General features: G+C 38.1%; 2 protein-coding genes across 2 annotated transcripts in view; one reads left to right on the top strand and one right to left on the bottom strand.

Moving 5' to 3' along the window:
• Positions 1 to 3,346, top strand: part of RAB3GAP2 (RAB3 GTPase activating non-catalytic protein subunit 2) — a 45,175-nt gene extending 41,829 nt beyond the window's left edge. The window contains exon 33 of the mRNA XM_068675084.1: positions 1,407 to 3,346. Within this exon, the coding sequence (XP_068531185.1) occupies positions 1,407 to 1,553 (147 nt within the window). The 3' untranslated portion in view covers positions 1,554 to 3,346. The remainder of the gene's footprint in view (positions 1 to 1,406) is intronic.
• A 222-nt stretch (positions 3,347 to 3,568) lies between these two features.
• The window catches only part of IARS2 (isoleucyl-tRNA synthetase 2, mitochondrial), a 28,582-nt gene continuing 16,157 nt past the window's right edge, over positions 3,569 to 15,993 (bottom strand). The window contains exons 15-23 of the mRNA XM_068676033.1: positions 10,590 to 10,698; positions 9,451 to 9,553; positions 8,344 to 8,469; positions 7,814 to 7,945; positions 7,064 to 7,170; positions 5,952 to 6,097; positions 5,596 to 5,786; positions 4,092 to 4,236; positions 3,569 to 3,940 (exon numbers count right to left, since the gene is read on the bottom strand). Of these exons, the coding sequence (XP_068532134.1) occupies positions 3,789 to 3,940; positions 4,092 to 4,236; positions 5,596 to 5,786; positions 5,952 to 6,097; positions 7,064 to 7,170; positions 7,814 to 7,945; positions 8,344 to 8,469; positions 9,451 to 9,553; positions 10,590 to 10,698 (1,211 nt within the window). The 3' untranslated portion in view covers positions 3,569 to 3,788. The remainder of the gene's footprint in view (positions 3,941 to 4,091; positions 4,237 to 5,595; positions 5,787 to 5,951; positions 6,098 to 7,063; positions 7,171 to 7,813; positions 7,946 to 8,343; positions 8,470 to 9,450; positions 9,554 to 10,589; positions 10,699 to 15,993) is intronic.

The raw sequence follows: 15,993 nt of genomic DNA, 5'->3' as shown, positions 1-15,993 counted from the left end.
TTTCTTACTAATGGAAACAAGAACTAGTTCTCGTTTTATCTGATGCCAGTTCTGTTCCTTGCATTGTTTTTTCATAACAGAAAAGTCAGCAAATAAGTAATAAAGAAACCCGAAACAAAGTAGCGAAGCATTGTGTGCTAGTTGATTCAGACTTTAAAGCCGATTTCTTTAAGTAAATTTTGGAGAAAGTTTCTCAATTTTAACTCAAGTTCTATTAGCAAAAATAGGGTAGCTCTGGTAATTGGTGGTTCCTCACTCTACTTTGCACTGGTTAAGCCTCACCTCAAGTACTGTGTGCAGGGTTGGGCACCACAATACAAAAATGACACTCTCTAATAGTTTTATGTCCAAGGAAGGCTACAAAGATGGTGAAGGGTCAGGAGGGGAAGACATATAAGGAGCGGCTGAGGTCCCTTGGTTTGTTCAGCCCTGAGCAGCGCAGGCTGAGGGGAGGCCTCATGGCGGCCTGCAGCTCCCTCACGAGGGGAGTGGAGGGGCAGGCGCTGAGCTCTGCTCTCTGGGAAATGTTCAGGTCTGTTTCTTTGGGTGGTTCCAGCCAAAAGTTGTACTTGGTGATCCTTCTGGGTGGGTTCCTTCCATCTGGGGATATTCTATGGTTAGTTTTCAAGAATAAAACCAGCAAAACTCTACTTCTCAGTTGTAATTAATTTGTTTTTGGGAGTGTTCCTTTCTATTGAGTTGTCAGCATGTTAAATAGCCCATGTGAAAACTAGATATTAAAAAGTCAAAATATCTAGTATACCAGACTTTTCAACTTTTTGTGGAAAATGTTTCTAGAGCTTACCTAAATAACTCTAACTTGACTAAATTCTGAGGGGAGAGCATGATGGGGTAGGAAAATAGGAAAATGACTTGTAACAACAACAGTTAAACTTCTCTGTTTCTTCCTCCGAAGGACAGGCACTCAGTTCCATAAATGCAGTGAGTCTGGCTGGTTTACACAGCATGACAAAACAATTTGAAGACTCACTGGAGAGAACTGAGAGTGTTGGATGTAGAATTACCCCTGGGACACTGAAATACTTTTTTTTTTTTCTGAAGTTGTAGTAAAATGTATGCTTGTTCTGAAAAGGCTATTGCCAATCTGTTTTATTGGCAATATTCAGAAGTCAGTGCCTCTGTTTATCCAAATCATAGGTGTGATGTTTTCCAGATTGCATGAATAAATTTGGTTGAGAATATTGTTCAGCAGTGTGAGGAGCCAGTTAAGAAGGCTCTGAGGAGCAAAATGATCAGTAGCAAAATTACACTTCTAGGTCAAAGCATCAGCTTAGTTCTCAGGTAGTAATCTGGTTTATACAAAACCAGCAGGGCATATATGCAGATCATCATCTGTAAAAACACTCTAATGCTGTGTTTTTTTGTTTTTTTGTTTTTTTATATAGGACCCCCAGGAACTTCAAAATGTAGAAGTGCCAATTGCTACAACAGCTAAACTAATTAACAGAGTAATAGAGAACTTACCAGAGAATCATGGGCAGTATAGCCTTGCTTTGAACCTGATAGAGGCTGTAGAAGCAATCTCGTCATGACATCCTTTGTTGGAATGGTTCTACTATATAGTGCTACAATGCATGATTTTACAGAATGAGGCTGAAATTTACAGAAATCAACTTTTGTGTGGCTTTTGTTAAACAACAAAAAGAACAATGTTAACCACCCCAGAATTTTGGAAGATAATTTAATAAAATTGGATCGTATTTTAAATTCTGCACTAGTAGAAAGATGTTTAGTTTCTGGTATACTTGTCAGTATCTCAAATGCTTTATTTATTTGACTTGAACGCTTTTTGCTGTAGTCTAAATTGGGTATATTTGACAGCAGTTTTAGTCTATTTACAAAATCACATCTTGTGAAATTCTGTATTTCATGCTAGCAGTAACTGCTACAGTTACTATCTTCCATGTATGATTTATCAAAACAAGCTGCAGAATTAAACCTGAGGAAAAACTTCAGTCTCTTATCATGTAAAGCCAATACCGCTTTTTCAGAAGATAGAACGGGTGTGGGGCTCATTCCTAGTAACTGTGTTGTATGTGACAATAACAACTGCACTAGACATAGAATGAAACGTGCTGGGGCCTTATGCAAAGGAAGAAGATCCCATGTAAGAATCAGCTTGGATGGGAGAACTCACTTCTCCAGACATAGACCCATCTTTTAGTCCAGTTTCAGTTTCCCAGCATTGTCTCTAGATTGTTGGGCTTCAGCTAAAACTGGATTTACAACTCTCTCCTTTATTACTAAGCTCTGCTGAGTCTAAGTAGGTCAAGGAATGTCTTACTGTAAGATTGTTCCCATCTTATCCTTATAGAAGATGTAGTATGCTATAGATCTCTGCACATGTTGACTTGTAGTCAAAAATTGCTTAAATAGTTGACCCAACTTCACTGAAGCTCTACAGTACTGAATACCTTAGCCTTAAAAAAAAAATAAAAACAACCAAACAAAAAAGAAGCAAACCTTATGTATAATACCTACAGGGAACTGCATAGTGAGTATCTTCACTGTTGGAGTGGTATTAAAAATTATCTTGCATCATTTAGTAGTTTATTTTCTACCTAAAGGAAAGCCAGGAAAGATTGGTGTAATAGTGGTGTAAGCTGTTTTTTGTCTTAAGTCAATTGAAATTACTGTCTCCATCTTGTAACCTGCTCTTGCATTATATGTAAGAACATATTCTGCCTTGTTAGAGATGGAAGTCGGTCTTATCTTTCTGAAGTATGTGCTGCTGTCACCTTAGGGTTAGATTCCCCCTAAAAATGGTTCTATAGGTGGCTTGTTCTATATAGACTTCTGTCTGTTCAGCATCCTGTTTTATCGCTGCACTTTAATGTAGGTGATGAGGCTTCCTGAAGCAATTTGATGCTGAGTGTTATGACACCACACTGGTATGGGAAGTCAGTGACTAAAGAATAGTAAGAGTTCCAGTAAGACTAAGGCGGACTGGTACCAGTCTGCCTTTCAGATTACTTCAGTCATGAAAGTTAAAATGGCTGTGGGGGGAAAATAGAAAAATACAAGATCGGGCAGTGGCTGTACCACCTTTCCTGACAGCACTTCAAACTTCTGCAGAAACAAATATGTGAGTGAATCAGTCATCATGAAACCTGAGGAAAAACAAAAATGTGTCTTAGTGGCATTACATTCCTGTATCCTGGTACAGCTGTGTAAAGGATTTTACTGTAACTGAATTGGTCAGAGCTGACACTCAACACCAATCAAATCTGTAATGTATTGTAAGTAATATTCTGTATATAGTGCTATTTTGTGTCTAATTTGCTGTGGATTTGTGTAAATTGATTAAATAAAATTTGAGGTTTCAGTGTGTTTGTTCCTTCTTTATAGTAGGTAGTGGTTAACACCTTTTCTTCTTTCTAGTTTTCTTCTACATGAAATGCTTCAGGATGGAGGACTGTTTCTTTGTGATTCCGCAGCATTCCTTGCTGCCAGTATAGAAAGAAACAGTAGGTCTCATGGTAGACTTTCACTTTCATTTAAGTGAACTTAAACAACACACATTAGTAAATCAGAACAAGTAAATCAGTTACTTTAAACCATCTTTTTTATTAAGCTGAAAATTGATATACACAATTAGTTATATACACATATGGTTCTGCCCAAAGCACATGATAATTCTGCTCCAGCTGGGGCTTAAGCATAGGGGGTTCTGTAGTCTTCAGTACGCAGACCTTTCAGGTAACCACCACTTTTACGCACTTCAATACTTATTATGTTGGAGCAGCTCACGCAAAGGCGTTTCATCCTCATGTGCTTCCTTTTCCAGCAAGGACTTTCAGGCAGCGTGGGCAAGGAGTGCTTGAGGAATCAGAAGTGTACCTCCTGCAGCGAGGGCACTTTGCTTTGGCAGTAGGTAGGGCTATAACTTTATATGAAGATTCTTCACGAATATCACCACCTGTAAAAAAAAAAAAAAAAAAAGGATTATTAGTGAGGTCATTAAGTGCAGGTGTAGTTGAGTATTCAGTTCTACACATGAAGTAAACAATCAAATAGGTTGTAGTACAGAAAAGATCCAGATTCCAGCATACCTGGAATAGTTCTCTTACCTTCCAAGTTAATCAGAAAGGTCCCTTTGATAATGTTTGCATCTGTAGGTATTTCTTTTGGTAGCTCACTTAGCAGGGTTGTTTGGGAAGCCATCATTATTTCATTGAGCTGTGAAACACTAGAAGATTCTTCAGCCTGCAATGCCTAGGGAAGAAAGTTAATTTTCAGACTTGCAACCTGTGTTTGCTCCCCAGCATCCTCCTGCTACCAAAGGTTAAAGGAAAAAAAAAAAAGGATTATTATGTAGATGATTGCAAGAATTGCCATAGCCTTGTTGGGAAGAGAACACAAGTTTGTTTATGTACCCATGTACATCTGTATAAATAGATGCATATAGAACATTGCCTAAATCCAGCATCAAAATTGAGGTCTGCCACCGCAAGCTCTAAGATGCTCCATTCTTTAAAATAAATGCTAAGAATAACAATGATGGTTCCTCGTCAGCATGGAAGATTTGAACCAACAATCCAATTTACTTGCCCTGGCCAGGAAGCTAACCTCCCCCCCCCCCCCCCCCCAAACCTTTAAACATGTGAATGGCAGCATTCAAAGTTCCCTGGTCAAATGTGTTCAGGTTACTTTGACCCTCACAACAAGAAAGCAGATTACTTTGGAAGATCACTGCCAGCAGCACTAGAACAGGTATTATTCAAGCAGTATAGCCCAGGGTCAGTGTGGTGTGCAGCATAGTCAGTAATAACTAGATGCTGGGGCAGAGCGTGCCCTCAGCAAGTCTGCAGATGATAGAAAGCTCAGAGGAAGTGACACACCAGATGGAATCAGAAGGAATTCAGCAGGATAGAGAAAAGGAGCTAGCAGAAATGTCCCGAAGTTCAGTGATACGAAATGCAACATGTGGCCCTGGGGAGGAATAACCCCAAGAACCAGCACACAGCAACAGTCAGCTTGGCAGAGAAAGCATCCCCATAGACAAGCTGACCGTGAGCCAGCAATGTGCTCTTGCAGCACAGATCAACAACAGCCTGTACTGCCAGAAGGTCAAGGGAAGTGGTCTGAGCCTTCCTCTCTGCTCAGCCCCAGCTAGACATCTGCAGTGCTGGGTCCAATTCTGACCTACCCCATAAAAGAGAGATGTGACCTGATAGAGTGAGTCCAACAAAGGGCCACAAAGATGATGAAGGGACTGGAGGGAGTATCTCTCACGTGAAGAGAGGCTGAGAGAGCTGCAACTCAGCCTATAAAAGAGATGCCTCAAGGAGATCTTAATGTATATAACTATCTGACAAGAGGGCATAAAGAAGATGTGAGTCTCTGTCCTTGGAAGCATTCAAAACCCAGCTGGACAGGGTCCTTGGACAACCTGCTCTAGCTGACCCTGCTCAAGCAGAGGGGCTGGGCTATACAATCTCCAGCAGTCCCAACCTCAACTATGCTGGGATTCTGCAATTTTTTATGGCAAGTACAAAGGCACAGACTGAAGAAGAAAGTTTACAGAAATTAGCTTTTTTTGCACAGACAACTAATTCTAAGTTGCAAATTTACCTCCATTAATTCAAACAGCAATCCCGGCTCAATTACAATGACGACTTCATATTCCAAAGCATTCTTGCCAGGGATGGACCCAAGGAAAGAATCTCTCATTGCACATGCACCTTCTATTGCTTCCTCAATCCCAGGTTTCTTCCACCCTGAGCTTGCATTAATCCAGCCAGTGCGAAACACACCCTCTGAGTCTTGAGAGCAAAGCAAACAAAGGAATTTTTAATTTAGCATTTTTCTACTCAAGTGTTTTTATTAAAAGAATTAAAAAAAAGGCTTATCTCTGTATTTGCATTCTTTTCAACTATGCAGTTAAATAGTATGTTAGAAGAAGTCCTTAGAAACTATACAGGTTTTACCTTTCTTGTAAGGGATGTGTTGGAAAACCTCCTCAGCCAAGTGAGGAAGAATTGGTGCAAAGGATCGAACTACTATGTCTAAAGCCTCCGCTAGCACAGTTTGACACGAACGACGTTTAGGATCTTTCTCCTCTTCGCAGTACAGCCTGAAAGACAGAGATGAAAACTGTTAGTATCATCTTGGTATTATATCTTAGTATTATAGTTAGTATTATATCTTAGTATTTCCATGTTACTGTTGTTACTGAAGAACCATACTTTAAATGGAATGTAGTACTATGCATCTTGAAGGCATACAAGTCTGACCTAGCTTGCATAAGGAAAGCTTTTCCTAATTTCCAATTTCCTAGGCAAGCACAGTGATACAGGTACAAGAGCATTTGCATGTGCAGCCATATTTTGTCATAGGAAAGGAGACTTTGTACATGGCATGTTAATTTACTTCATTTGTATAGAAAATAATCTTTCCACAGGGAGGTGAACCTGTAGGTCTGTTAGCCCTCTGTTCTAGTCTATTTATAAAATTTAGTATTAGGGCTTTCCTGCTCCTTTAGGTGCATTCTGGAAATCACAGATCAGTGTAATGCCTGACTAGTATAACCCCCGACCTCCTTGCCCTATGATACAGCCCTTTCAAAATGTACAAAGCTATCATACTAAATCTGTGCTTAAGGTCACATCCTTAGGATTTTTCATTAGTGTTTTTAGATCACTAAAAGACATCAAGTTGCCTAGATAAATGCAAAAAAAATGCCTTTCCTGTAAACTCACAAATAACATACATGTATGCATTTCTAGGTAGAAATACAATTTCAAAAATCTATCCTTAAAAGGTAGTTTTGAAAGTGTACAATACTTGATTACCTTTCAAAATGATTCAGTACCCCTAGTGGACAGAATATAGAAACACAGAGATGACAAAGCTGACAGCTAAGCTTTCACCTGTGGATTTTAGTGTACTACAGGACAACACAGAACTGTTAAATGTTCCCAAAAGGTCTGGATTCGCTCAACATTTGCCTGAAGTGTTATCACCTCCATATCAAAATGATTAACTTGGTGTCTTTCCCCCCTTTTCCATGATGGCTTTAAGACAGCAGTAATAAACTTACCTGTCTTTTATTATGCTGAAATAAAAATTAGACAAGTTTCTGGAACAGAATGCTTGCAATAATCGAACAACTTTGCTATAGTCATATTCTTTGTATGCTTCTGTAACCTGGGAGAGGGAGCAGAGAGAGAACAGGGTGTTAATTTTTATCACAAAGCTTACAATGACTATTCCAGATGAAACTTGAACTTGGTGAAGCTGTGATGAGTGAAGAGAAGTCTGGGAGAATTATTTTTTTAAAAGGTTGTAGGAGGGGAAAAGCATTAATTCAATTAATTAGTTAGAACAAAGAAAAAAAATTCTATTCAAATTTGAGGCAGGGGAACCCCAAAAATTGTGTCCATACTTTCCCATTCAGCAGAATGGTTCCAAGTGACATAAATTATTAAATTCTGGAATACAGCAGATAAGTTTTAAAGATTAAGTTCTAAGATTAAGTTTTTGGTTTTGTTTGTTTAGCTCCTAACTATTTCTAAAGATTTCTAATTTGAGGTCTTGGGTGGGGGTACATGCAAAAAACAGGTTGATGTCAAAAACAAGTTGAGAATGTTAAAAACAAAGCCTTCCTCTCAGAAATTGATATGTACTAAAAGAAGTGCACTTTACTTTAAAGAAACCAACCTTAGTGGTCATAATTTGCTTACAGGATGCATACTCTTTACTCATATACTTAAAGCATGTTCACTAGAGTCTATACCCAGTCAAAAGCACGGCACATACACATACTCATCTAAATAAAAATTACCCATACCTTGCTACCGTAGTCTTGCAATAAATGTAGCATGTATTGATCTACTATGTACATCTCTGAAGGTGGGATGGAATCAGTTTCTGGATTGAAGTCAGCCATATTTCCCAGCATGAAACGTAGTGTATTCCGAAGCTAGGAACAGACAAGACAAACTAAATATTGATGGTTTGCACTTTAAATGAAACACAAATTGATAATATCTTATAATGAATTAACTAAATTTGGTTGTTTTTCAAATGGATTGGTTGAATAATTACAAAATACCATGAAGAACATATGCCAAAAGGATGTATGGAAATTGTGAAGACTGGATGTTACCTAGGCATGCTGCAAAAAGCACTCTTTTCATTAGCACACTTTACTGTTTGATTCACAGATGTAAAGAGCAGTAGCACCTACTTAAATGAGTTTGGAAAAGTCATTTTTAGTCTAAACACCGTAATCCGTTGCAATGAATTCTACTCATCTGACACCAAATATGAAGAGAAGCTGTTCTTAAAATGAAGAAGATTAGCATGTTTGGTTCTTACCTTGTTAATATCATCTCTTGCAGCATTAAGTACCACCGGCCCAATCAGCACCTCGGTAAATACATTGGATTCTGCTACCCACCAGCGCAGAACATCAGCACCATAGGGGGGATCCTTGGTGTGATCCTAAGCAGAGATAGAAAGGCACACTAGAAAAACCGGTGTGTTTGTGGGAGGGTTATGCAGCATGGTGAACACTGCAATTCCATGTTGCCAGTGCTGTGAATGTATCTGCAAAGTGCCCAGAAGGCCAATGTATTTGGAGGCCTTCACTCCTCTTTTAGCAAGGTTTCTTGTTAAGCCAGGACTATAGCATGTGCTCACAGCAGCCTGTGTATGAGCAATGTTGGAACTCAGGTAAGTTAAGATAAATTAATCTTATATATTGCTTTGAATCCTTTGAATACCTGACATTGAAACATCAATGTTTATATCTGAAGATTATATATTTTTCGCTTCATACTGTTTTCAACTCTGGAAATGGCTTCTTTCCTTGAAAGAATAGAAACTATTTGCTGTTTTATTGAATCAGATAAATAAGCCTTTGTGAGGACTGATTCTTTTGTCTAGAGTTTAAAATCTGCTTAGAAGCCTCAGAAGGCGCAACAGCAGGTCTGGGGAAGGAATAAATTCACAGGAATAAATTCCCTGACCCCTGAATGAAATCAAGATCCCTGAATCCATAGCCAGCCCAGGCTGAGAGCGGGCAGGCTGCTGGGATGCAGCCCCTGTTCCGACTGCTGCATTGCTAGGCCCAGCTTTTAAGTGCCAATTGATTTGAAAGCAGTGCTTACATTTTTTTAAATCCCACCTCCCCATCATTTCAACAACAAAGTTCTCAAATAAAAAAGGAACTATCTACATCTTCTAAATACTTTCTTTTTCCTTAGCATGGAACAATTTTAAGCACCAAAGCTGACATAAAACAGCACAAAGTTTTTACTTCAGCCAAACAGAATTGCAATGTAGCCAAAGTCTTTGGAAAAGTTTTCTAGAGTTCTGCTGCAAGACAGCTGTATAGAGGAATACATGCCATGAGACAGTTGCAGAATCTGGTGGTGAAAAATTCTAACAAGTAATTCTAAGAAACACAAGAGTTTGACTTACTTCACCTCCATTGACTACTACATCGGGGTCAACCACATTGCCAATGGATTTGGACATCTTTTCTCCTTTCTCCCCAAGAGTAAATCCATGAACTACCAGAGTCCTGAAGGAAAAATTTTAGAGAAGAAAAAAATGTCACCAAAAAAATCTGTGTTAAGAATACATTTCCAATGAGGATATGTGCAAGTGAAAACACAAGTAAATCTACTTTGGTAAACCTGAGGCTTCATCTGTAGAGTTCAACCAACCAGGAATATACCATCTAAGTAGCACTTGTATCTTCCTTTTCCTCATTTCATTTTACCACGTGACCAATACATTTTTAACAGACATCCAGGGCACATGTGTTTCAGGTGTATTAAAAACTAAAGTCTTATTTACTATTTAAGCCAATGTATTTCTGAAAATTGCACAGCCTCCCTGCAAACTGACTCATACTATCCTCCTCTATGTTTTTTGTCTTCAAGGGGACAGGCAGTATGTCACAGCTATAAGGCATGCAAATGGTAATTCTGAATGCCGTATAGCCTAATGTTCATAGGATCACTATGGTTGGAAAAGCCCTCCAAGATCATCTGGTCCAACCATCCCCCTACCACCAGTATCACCCATGAGACCATGTCCCTAAGCGCCAGGTCCAACCTCTGCTTGAAGATGGTGACTCCACCACCTCCCTGGGCAACCCATCCCAGTGCCTGACTGCTCCTTCTGAGAACAAATTTCTCCCATTTCCAACCTGAACCTCCCCTGGTGCAACTTGAGGCCATTCCCTCTAGTCCTATCACACCTGCCAATGATCATAAGTGATTTTCATTCTGTATCTCCCATAATAATCCCTTTGATTATTAAGCGAGAGACAGCTGAAGAACAGACCTGTAAGACCTGTATCTGATAATGTAACAGGATATTACCTGAATGACTAAGAAAACATCTATTAAGACACAATTTTTTAAAACAATAAATCCATTGCAATCTAACCCACAAGAAACTTCATAATGAAAATTAAAAAAAAAAAAAAACCACAAGTCAGACACATAGTAATGGTTTGATTTTTCTTCTTTCTGCACTACTGTCTACACTATCACAAGCAAAATATTTAATAAATGAACTAGTGACATGTTTGCAACCCATGCACTTACTTAAATGGTGCTTTTTTCCTTGTTGCCACACTAGTTAATAGCGAGGACTGAAACCAACCTCCCAGTTGGTCTTTTCCTTCAAGGTATGTATCTGCTCTTTGTTCTGTACCTTTAAAAATAGGAGATTTGTGAGAGTGTTTGTTTGTTTCAGATACCATCAGCCTGTAACTCTGAACAATTAAATACCTAACAAATTCTTTGCAAGTGATTACTAAAACTTATTCTGCTCTTTAAATCCAGTCAAAATTCCACATTCAAATTAGATTTACTGTTATAAATGGTGTATGGTTACTCCAACATGATACAAGTGATTCATCAGTATTACAAAGTTGGTTAAAATCCAACGCTGGCTGAACTCCAGAATTTAGCAAGTAAGCTTGCTTTCCTGTGAACAAAATAATAAGTTATGAAAGCAGAAGCTATCACACTCAGAATGCTTCACTGGAATTACTTTCCAAATACTCATAATCAAAATGAAGGATCCAAGAAAAGATCACATACTTCAAAATTAATAAAAATCTATGCTACAACATGAAACTTCATCAGTTGGGAGTTACTCGGGATACAAGTCACAGATGTAACGTGACTGACTAGCCTGCATCAGGTATATTCAGAGGAGACCAGGAAGTTTTCTCTGTGACCACAGCTCACCTGTGACAGAATTTACATTTCTGGTCACTGGTGTTCCAGGAAGGTTAAAAAATATCGGGTAAGTGTGGAAACATGGGAAACAGAAAGCCTGTTGTGTTGTGTGAGAGGGCAGGCTGGAGGAGCCTGGCTTGTTTAGCTTATCCACGTGAAGGCCGAGTGGAAATATTATTCTCTATAAATGCACACAAAGAGGAATGCTAGAGAAGGACAACTGTAGCTAATGAATACTGTTGGCATCAGAAAAAAAAAAGAGCAAGTATTAGCTGCACATTTAAAGCAGAAGAGCAAAACCAGCTTTCCCACAGGGCTGGAAAGAGGGCAGCAAAGCTTTAATGGCTTTGCTGGTGGAATTCAGTCATTGTATGACAGGGTGCAAGATTTGTTGACTCCAGTAGTCCCTCCTTGTCTTAAACAATCTCAGCCAGGTCACCAGCAGAGTGAGAACAGAATAATGCAGAGCACAGCAGAACATCCAAGTCACAAAACCCACAAGTGTGCAACATTCTATCAGGAAGAACGCAGGATTCTAAAAGATGTTGGCATAATTTTCCAGATATTCAGATAATTTTTTTTTTTTAAAAAACTTTCATCAGTTTTTATCTTATAGTTCCTTTTGTCCTCTGCCTAGGACCCCTGAGACAATGCTTCTTTCTGCTGCTGACACACTTGATTTATTTGTTTAACTTAATGGAAGTTTCGATATTTAGATCCATCCTGCAATAAAAGGAAGTTCAACATTACAAAGGTCAAGGCCATGCAGTTACAGCTAGCACAGGAAAAATATGTGGGTGGATGTAATGGTTTTTAACGCATTTGTTTAGTTCTTCAAGAAAATCTACAAGGAATTTGGGTTTTAAAAGCAGAAGTAGGGATCGGTCTTTGTATTAACAGACTGCAAAATTACCTGTGAGAACAAGATTTTTTTTAAAAAAAGAATACTTGTGACTAGGAAGAACATAATAGTGTAAATTCTGTAACAAAATAGCAGCAACACATTTGTTGTAAACAAAAAGTTGTTCTAAGTAACAAATAGCTAGTTTCCTACACACTGTTCTTAGCGAAGTGACATTTTCAGAGCAATGACAAGTTAAAACTTACAGAAGAGAAGAATTTAAACAAACAACTGATTACAAACAGCAAATTGTATTGGTCTTTTTTGACAGGAACAAGAAAGTTTGGCAAGCCGGCTAACATAACTTGCATGTTTAATGGGGGCCTGAACATTTGATCTCTGTAAAGCACAAACATAGGATTTGCATATACAAAGACTGCCTTTCAAGCATACTGGTAGCTCTCCTTCCTCAGTTTTGTTAAAGTTACAATGGTTATATATAAATTATTTAAAGCAGTGCACATTTCTTTCTAAATGGAGGAATATGTTCAACAAGCCAGAAGAGACTTCCGTTGTTTATCTTACATTGAATTGTAGTACATAGGTCATTAAAGAGAATTACAATTTATGATCCTTCTGGTTTGGATTTCAAGATTCTGTATCTTTGATCTTACAGACTTTGACTTTTAGATTAAACTTATTGTATTTTAATGCCAGGAATGAATCAGCTAAGATAAATTCAAGTCTCTCAGTCAGCACAAAAGTTTAAACACATAGATAGGTAAGTTGTAAAATAGTCACATTCATTTGGTTAAATATTAGTCAATAAGATAGGGAAAAAGTTATGCTGAAAACCACCATCACTGCAACTCAAAACTAGGGGTAAAAAGCTGCACAACTTTTACTGACAGAAGATTACACACCGGTACAGTTCAGTGGGCATTTTTTATATGAAATATCTTGAAAAAAAGGTAATCTCAAGTTTGTAATACACTTGGTACTCTGCCCATGAGGAAAATTATAAGATCTGTAAGATAATTTAAAGACAGAATTCTCTGAGAGAGATACTCCAAACACAGCTACTGAAATAAGCACTATCAGAAGGAGAAACAAGCAAATAGTCCCTGATACCACAGAACAGGGCATTTCAAATTAGTAAATGCTTTAGAACCAAATTTTGCCTTTACCAAACCTTTTTGTACGCAGTGTATTAGCACCAGTAACACCTATCTCACAGCAGCAGTACTGTGAAAAGGAATTTATTCATATATAAAGCATGCACGCTAAAATTTTAACATTGCATGAAAGCATGTGGAAATGGTTTCTTTCAAACAATATTTGAAGCACGTGTAGCAAAAACAAATGGGAGTAGATCACACAACAGTAAACTGTTCAGTGAAAATAGTGCTATGCAAACAGAGCATTAATGAAGAAAAAAGCATCCCCAGAAAACTTTAAGCAGCAGAGATCTTTTCTTAAAGAACTTTACAGTTGTGTTCTCAGTGGTACAAGCTGTTTATTATGTAATTTACACATGCTCTAGTTATAGTTGTCCATTTTTAGGCTTGTGACTACAGGAACTAAATCTTTGATCTCAGAGTGCAGGTCACACCTCACTGTCACGGTGCCAGTGCAGAATGGCACAGTAATCTCGACTTGGCCAATTTGTCAGTTAGCTGGAAGTGGTGCCCTAGATAACACTAAGCTGCAAAAAGAAAGATAACCTGTAACTTAGTGCAAAAAGAGCAACTCGAGGTCATTTCCATTGGAACTATGCACTATCTGTGGAAGGAAATGCAGCATGGCAAGTCTTTGAAATACTACTGTACCCATGCAGCCTATGATTTAGGCCATTGAGGCTGCTGTCACTGAGCAATTCCTTCAATCCATTCAAACACTTCAGGTAGCAGAATCTCTCCTCTTTCTCTTCCTCTCTCCCTTCCCAGCCTGCCCTATTTTTTGAAAGCAATTTCTGTGGCCAACAGCTAAAGGGATGAATTTTAAAACCACTACATCTCATTTCATGAGTGTTTTGCTCAGACAGGTAGTTCAAGTCCTGTGCAAGCTCAGACACAAATTCCCCAAGTCGTGGAGCTGACAGCACACTACTTGTTCTTGTGAGACTGGAACTGGCAGGAAAATCCGTAACGTCATTTATTGGTTACTGGCAGAAAAATTGTGGATTTATAATTTTCAATAACTTGAGTTCACTGTACAGCACAACAATTATAAACATTAGTCACAGTTTTAGTCATCTATTATATCTTCAGGCTGTCCTGAAATCAACTCATGTGCTGCAATCCTTTAAAAGAACCACTGCCATGCATGACACTGTCCTCACCAGGCAAGCAGTAACTGCTGTTATTGCTGACCTCTTACTACAAAATGAATAGGTAGCATGCCAGCTCCCAAATGCCAGCGTGCTTTCATGAGTCTAAACAAGACGAAGTTCTTCCTGTTGTGACAATCACTATGGAATTTTGGATTTCTCCATGGATTTCATCCCCCCCCCCCCCCAAGAAGTATTTCAGAAAGGAATCCCACCAGTTAGTCAGTTTGTAAGCCTTGCCAATTTACTTACATCGAAAGAAGTTCTGAAACAAGTTCTAAAACCTGAAGTATATTGAAAACTATTAATTCAACAAATTCTCTCGCAAATTGCATTCTTCATAAAGGTTAAATTAAATCCGTCAGTTTATACAAATTTCTGGCTCTGTACTTCCACTTCTGGCAGTGTCTGGGAGCCTCAACTACACAAAACAAAAGGTAACACAACTTTTTGTGGCATTTCTGCAGATAAAGAGGCTTATGAAATCACACTGCTTGTTAGTCCTTCCCATAGCTTTTGAACCAGCTGGGCTACTCCAGTCATGTCAGACAGCAAAAATAAGAAGCCTCACACGCATTGAGTCCCAACAAGTTTCATGAAAATACACGAGTAGATAGAGAAGAGGCACTTTTAATGGTATTGTGAAGGAATCTGATATTGTGAAAGACATTTATTAGACATTACAGAATCCATATGGGAGCATTATACAATTAATCAAGGGTCTTGATTCTGCTGTTGCTTATTAAAAACACTGTGCTTTCTTTATACAGGATTAGAGATACTTTTTGCATCCTGAGGTGTTAAGCCATCAAGGAATGCAAGGATGCAACTGCGTACATAAAATACCACTACTTCCTAACTCCTTTCAAAAACCAAACCAGAAACATTTTTTTTTTATAACTTTTTTTTTCTTTTTTTTTTTTTTCTTTAAGATCATGAACCTTAATATATGTAAAGGTCTTCCAGAAAATAAATGTTTGCTGATGGTACTGTTGCCTGACCATGTTGCTAAGAAATAAAACCTCTGGTACTAACGTGTTTTATAATTCAACAAGATTGTTATCACACGATTGTGTACTGAGGGTTTAAAGTCCAACACACTTTATGCATGGGACCAGACTCCTCCTTTAGAAAGGACTCCTGACTTTGGACTATCCTCCAGGCAAACAGTGTGTTTTAGATAGACAGATAGATCGATACATGCTATATAGTATATTTTACCTGAGCTGAATACAAAATTTGTACCAATTTTTCTATAATAACATTTTTCACTTGTAGCAGACTGCTGAGTAGCAACTACTGGCTGTTGGAACTATACATAACATACAACAAATAACATATTTTAAACAACAAGATACTGATTTAGTTACTGAAAGTAATCTGAAATGAAGAAGTACTCTTGTATATCCACACTGTTAAAATTATTTAACCTTCTTAGACTTCAGCTGTTGATCTCAATTTTGTTTTGCTTCAAACAGAATCCTCTAACACAAACTGAAATTTATTACTGAAAAAAAATAATTTAAAAGTTACCAACTAGCAGTGAAATACCTTGGCTTTTTGTGCCATGAAATTTCAATAGAACAAATATG

Source organism: Anas acuta, chromosome 3 (assembly GCF_963932015.1).
Source record: "Anas acuta chromosome 3, bAnaAcu1.1, whole genome shotgun sequence".
Taxonomy (NCBI): domain Eukaryota; kingdom Metazoa; phylum Chordata; class Aves; order Anseriformes; family Anatidae; genus Anas; species Anas acuta.
Note: the sequence above shows the minus strand (reverse complement) of the source record. Positions and strands in the feature narration are given on the sequence as shown.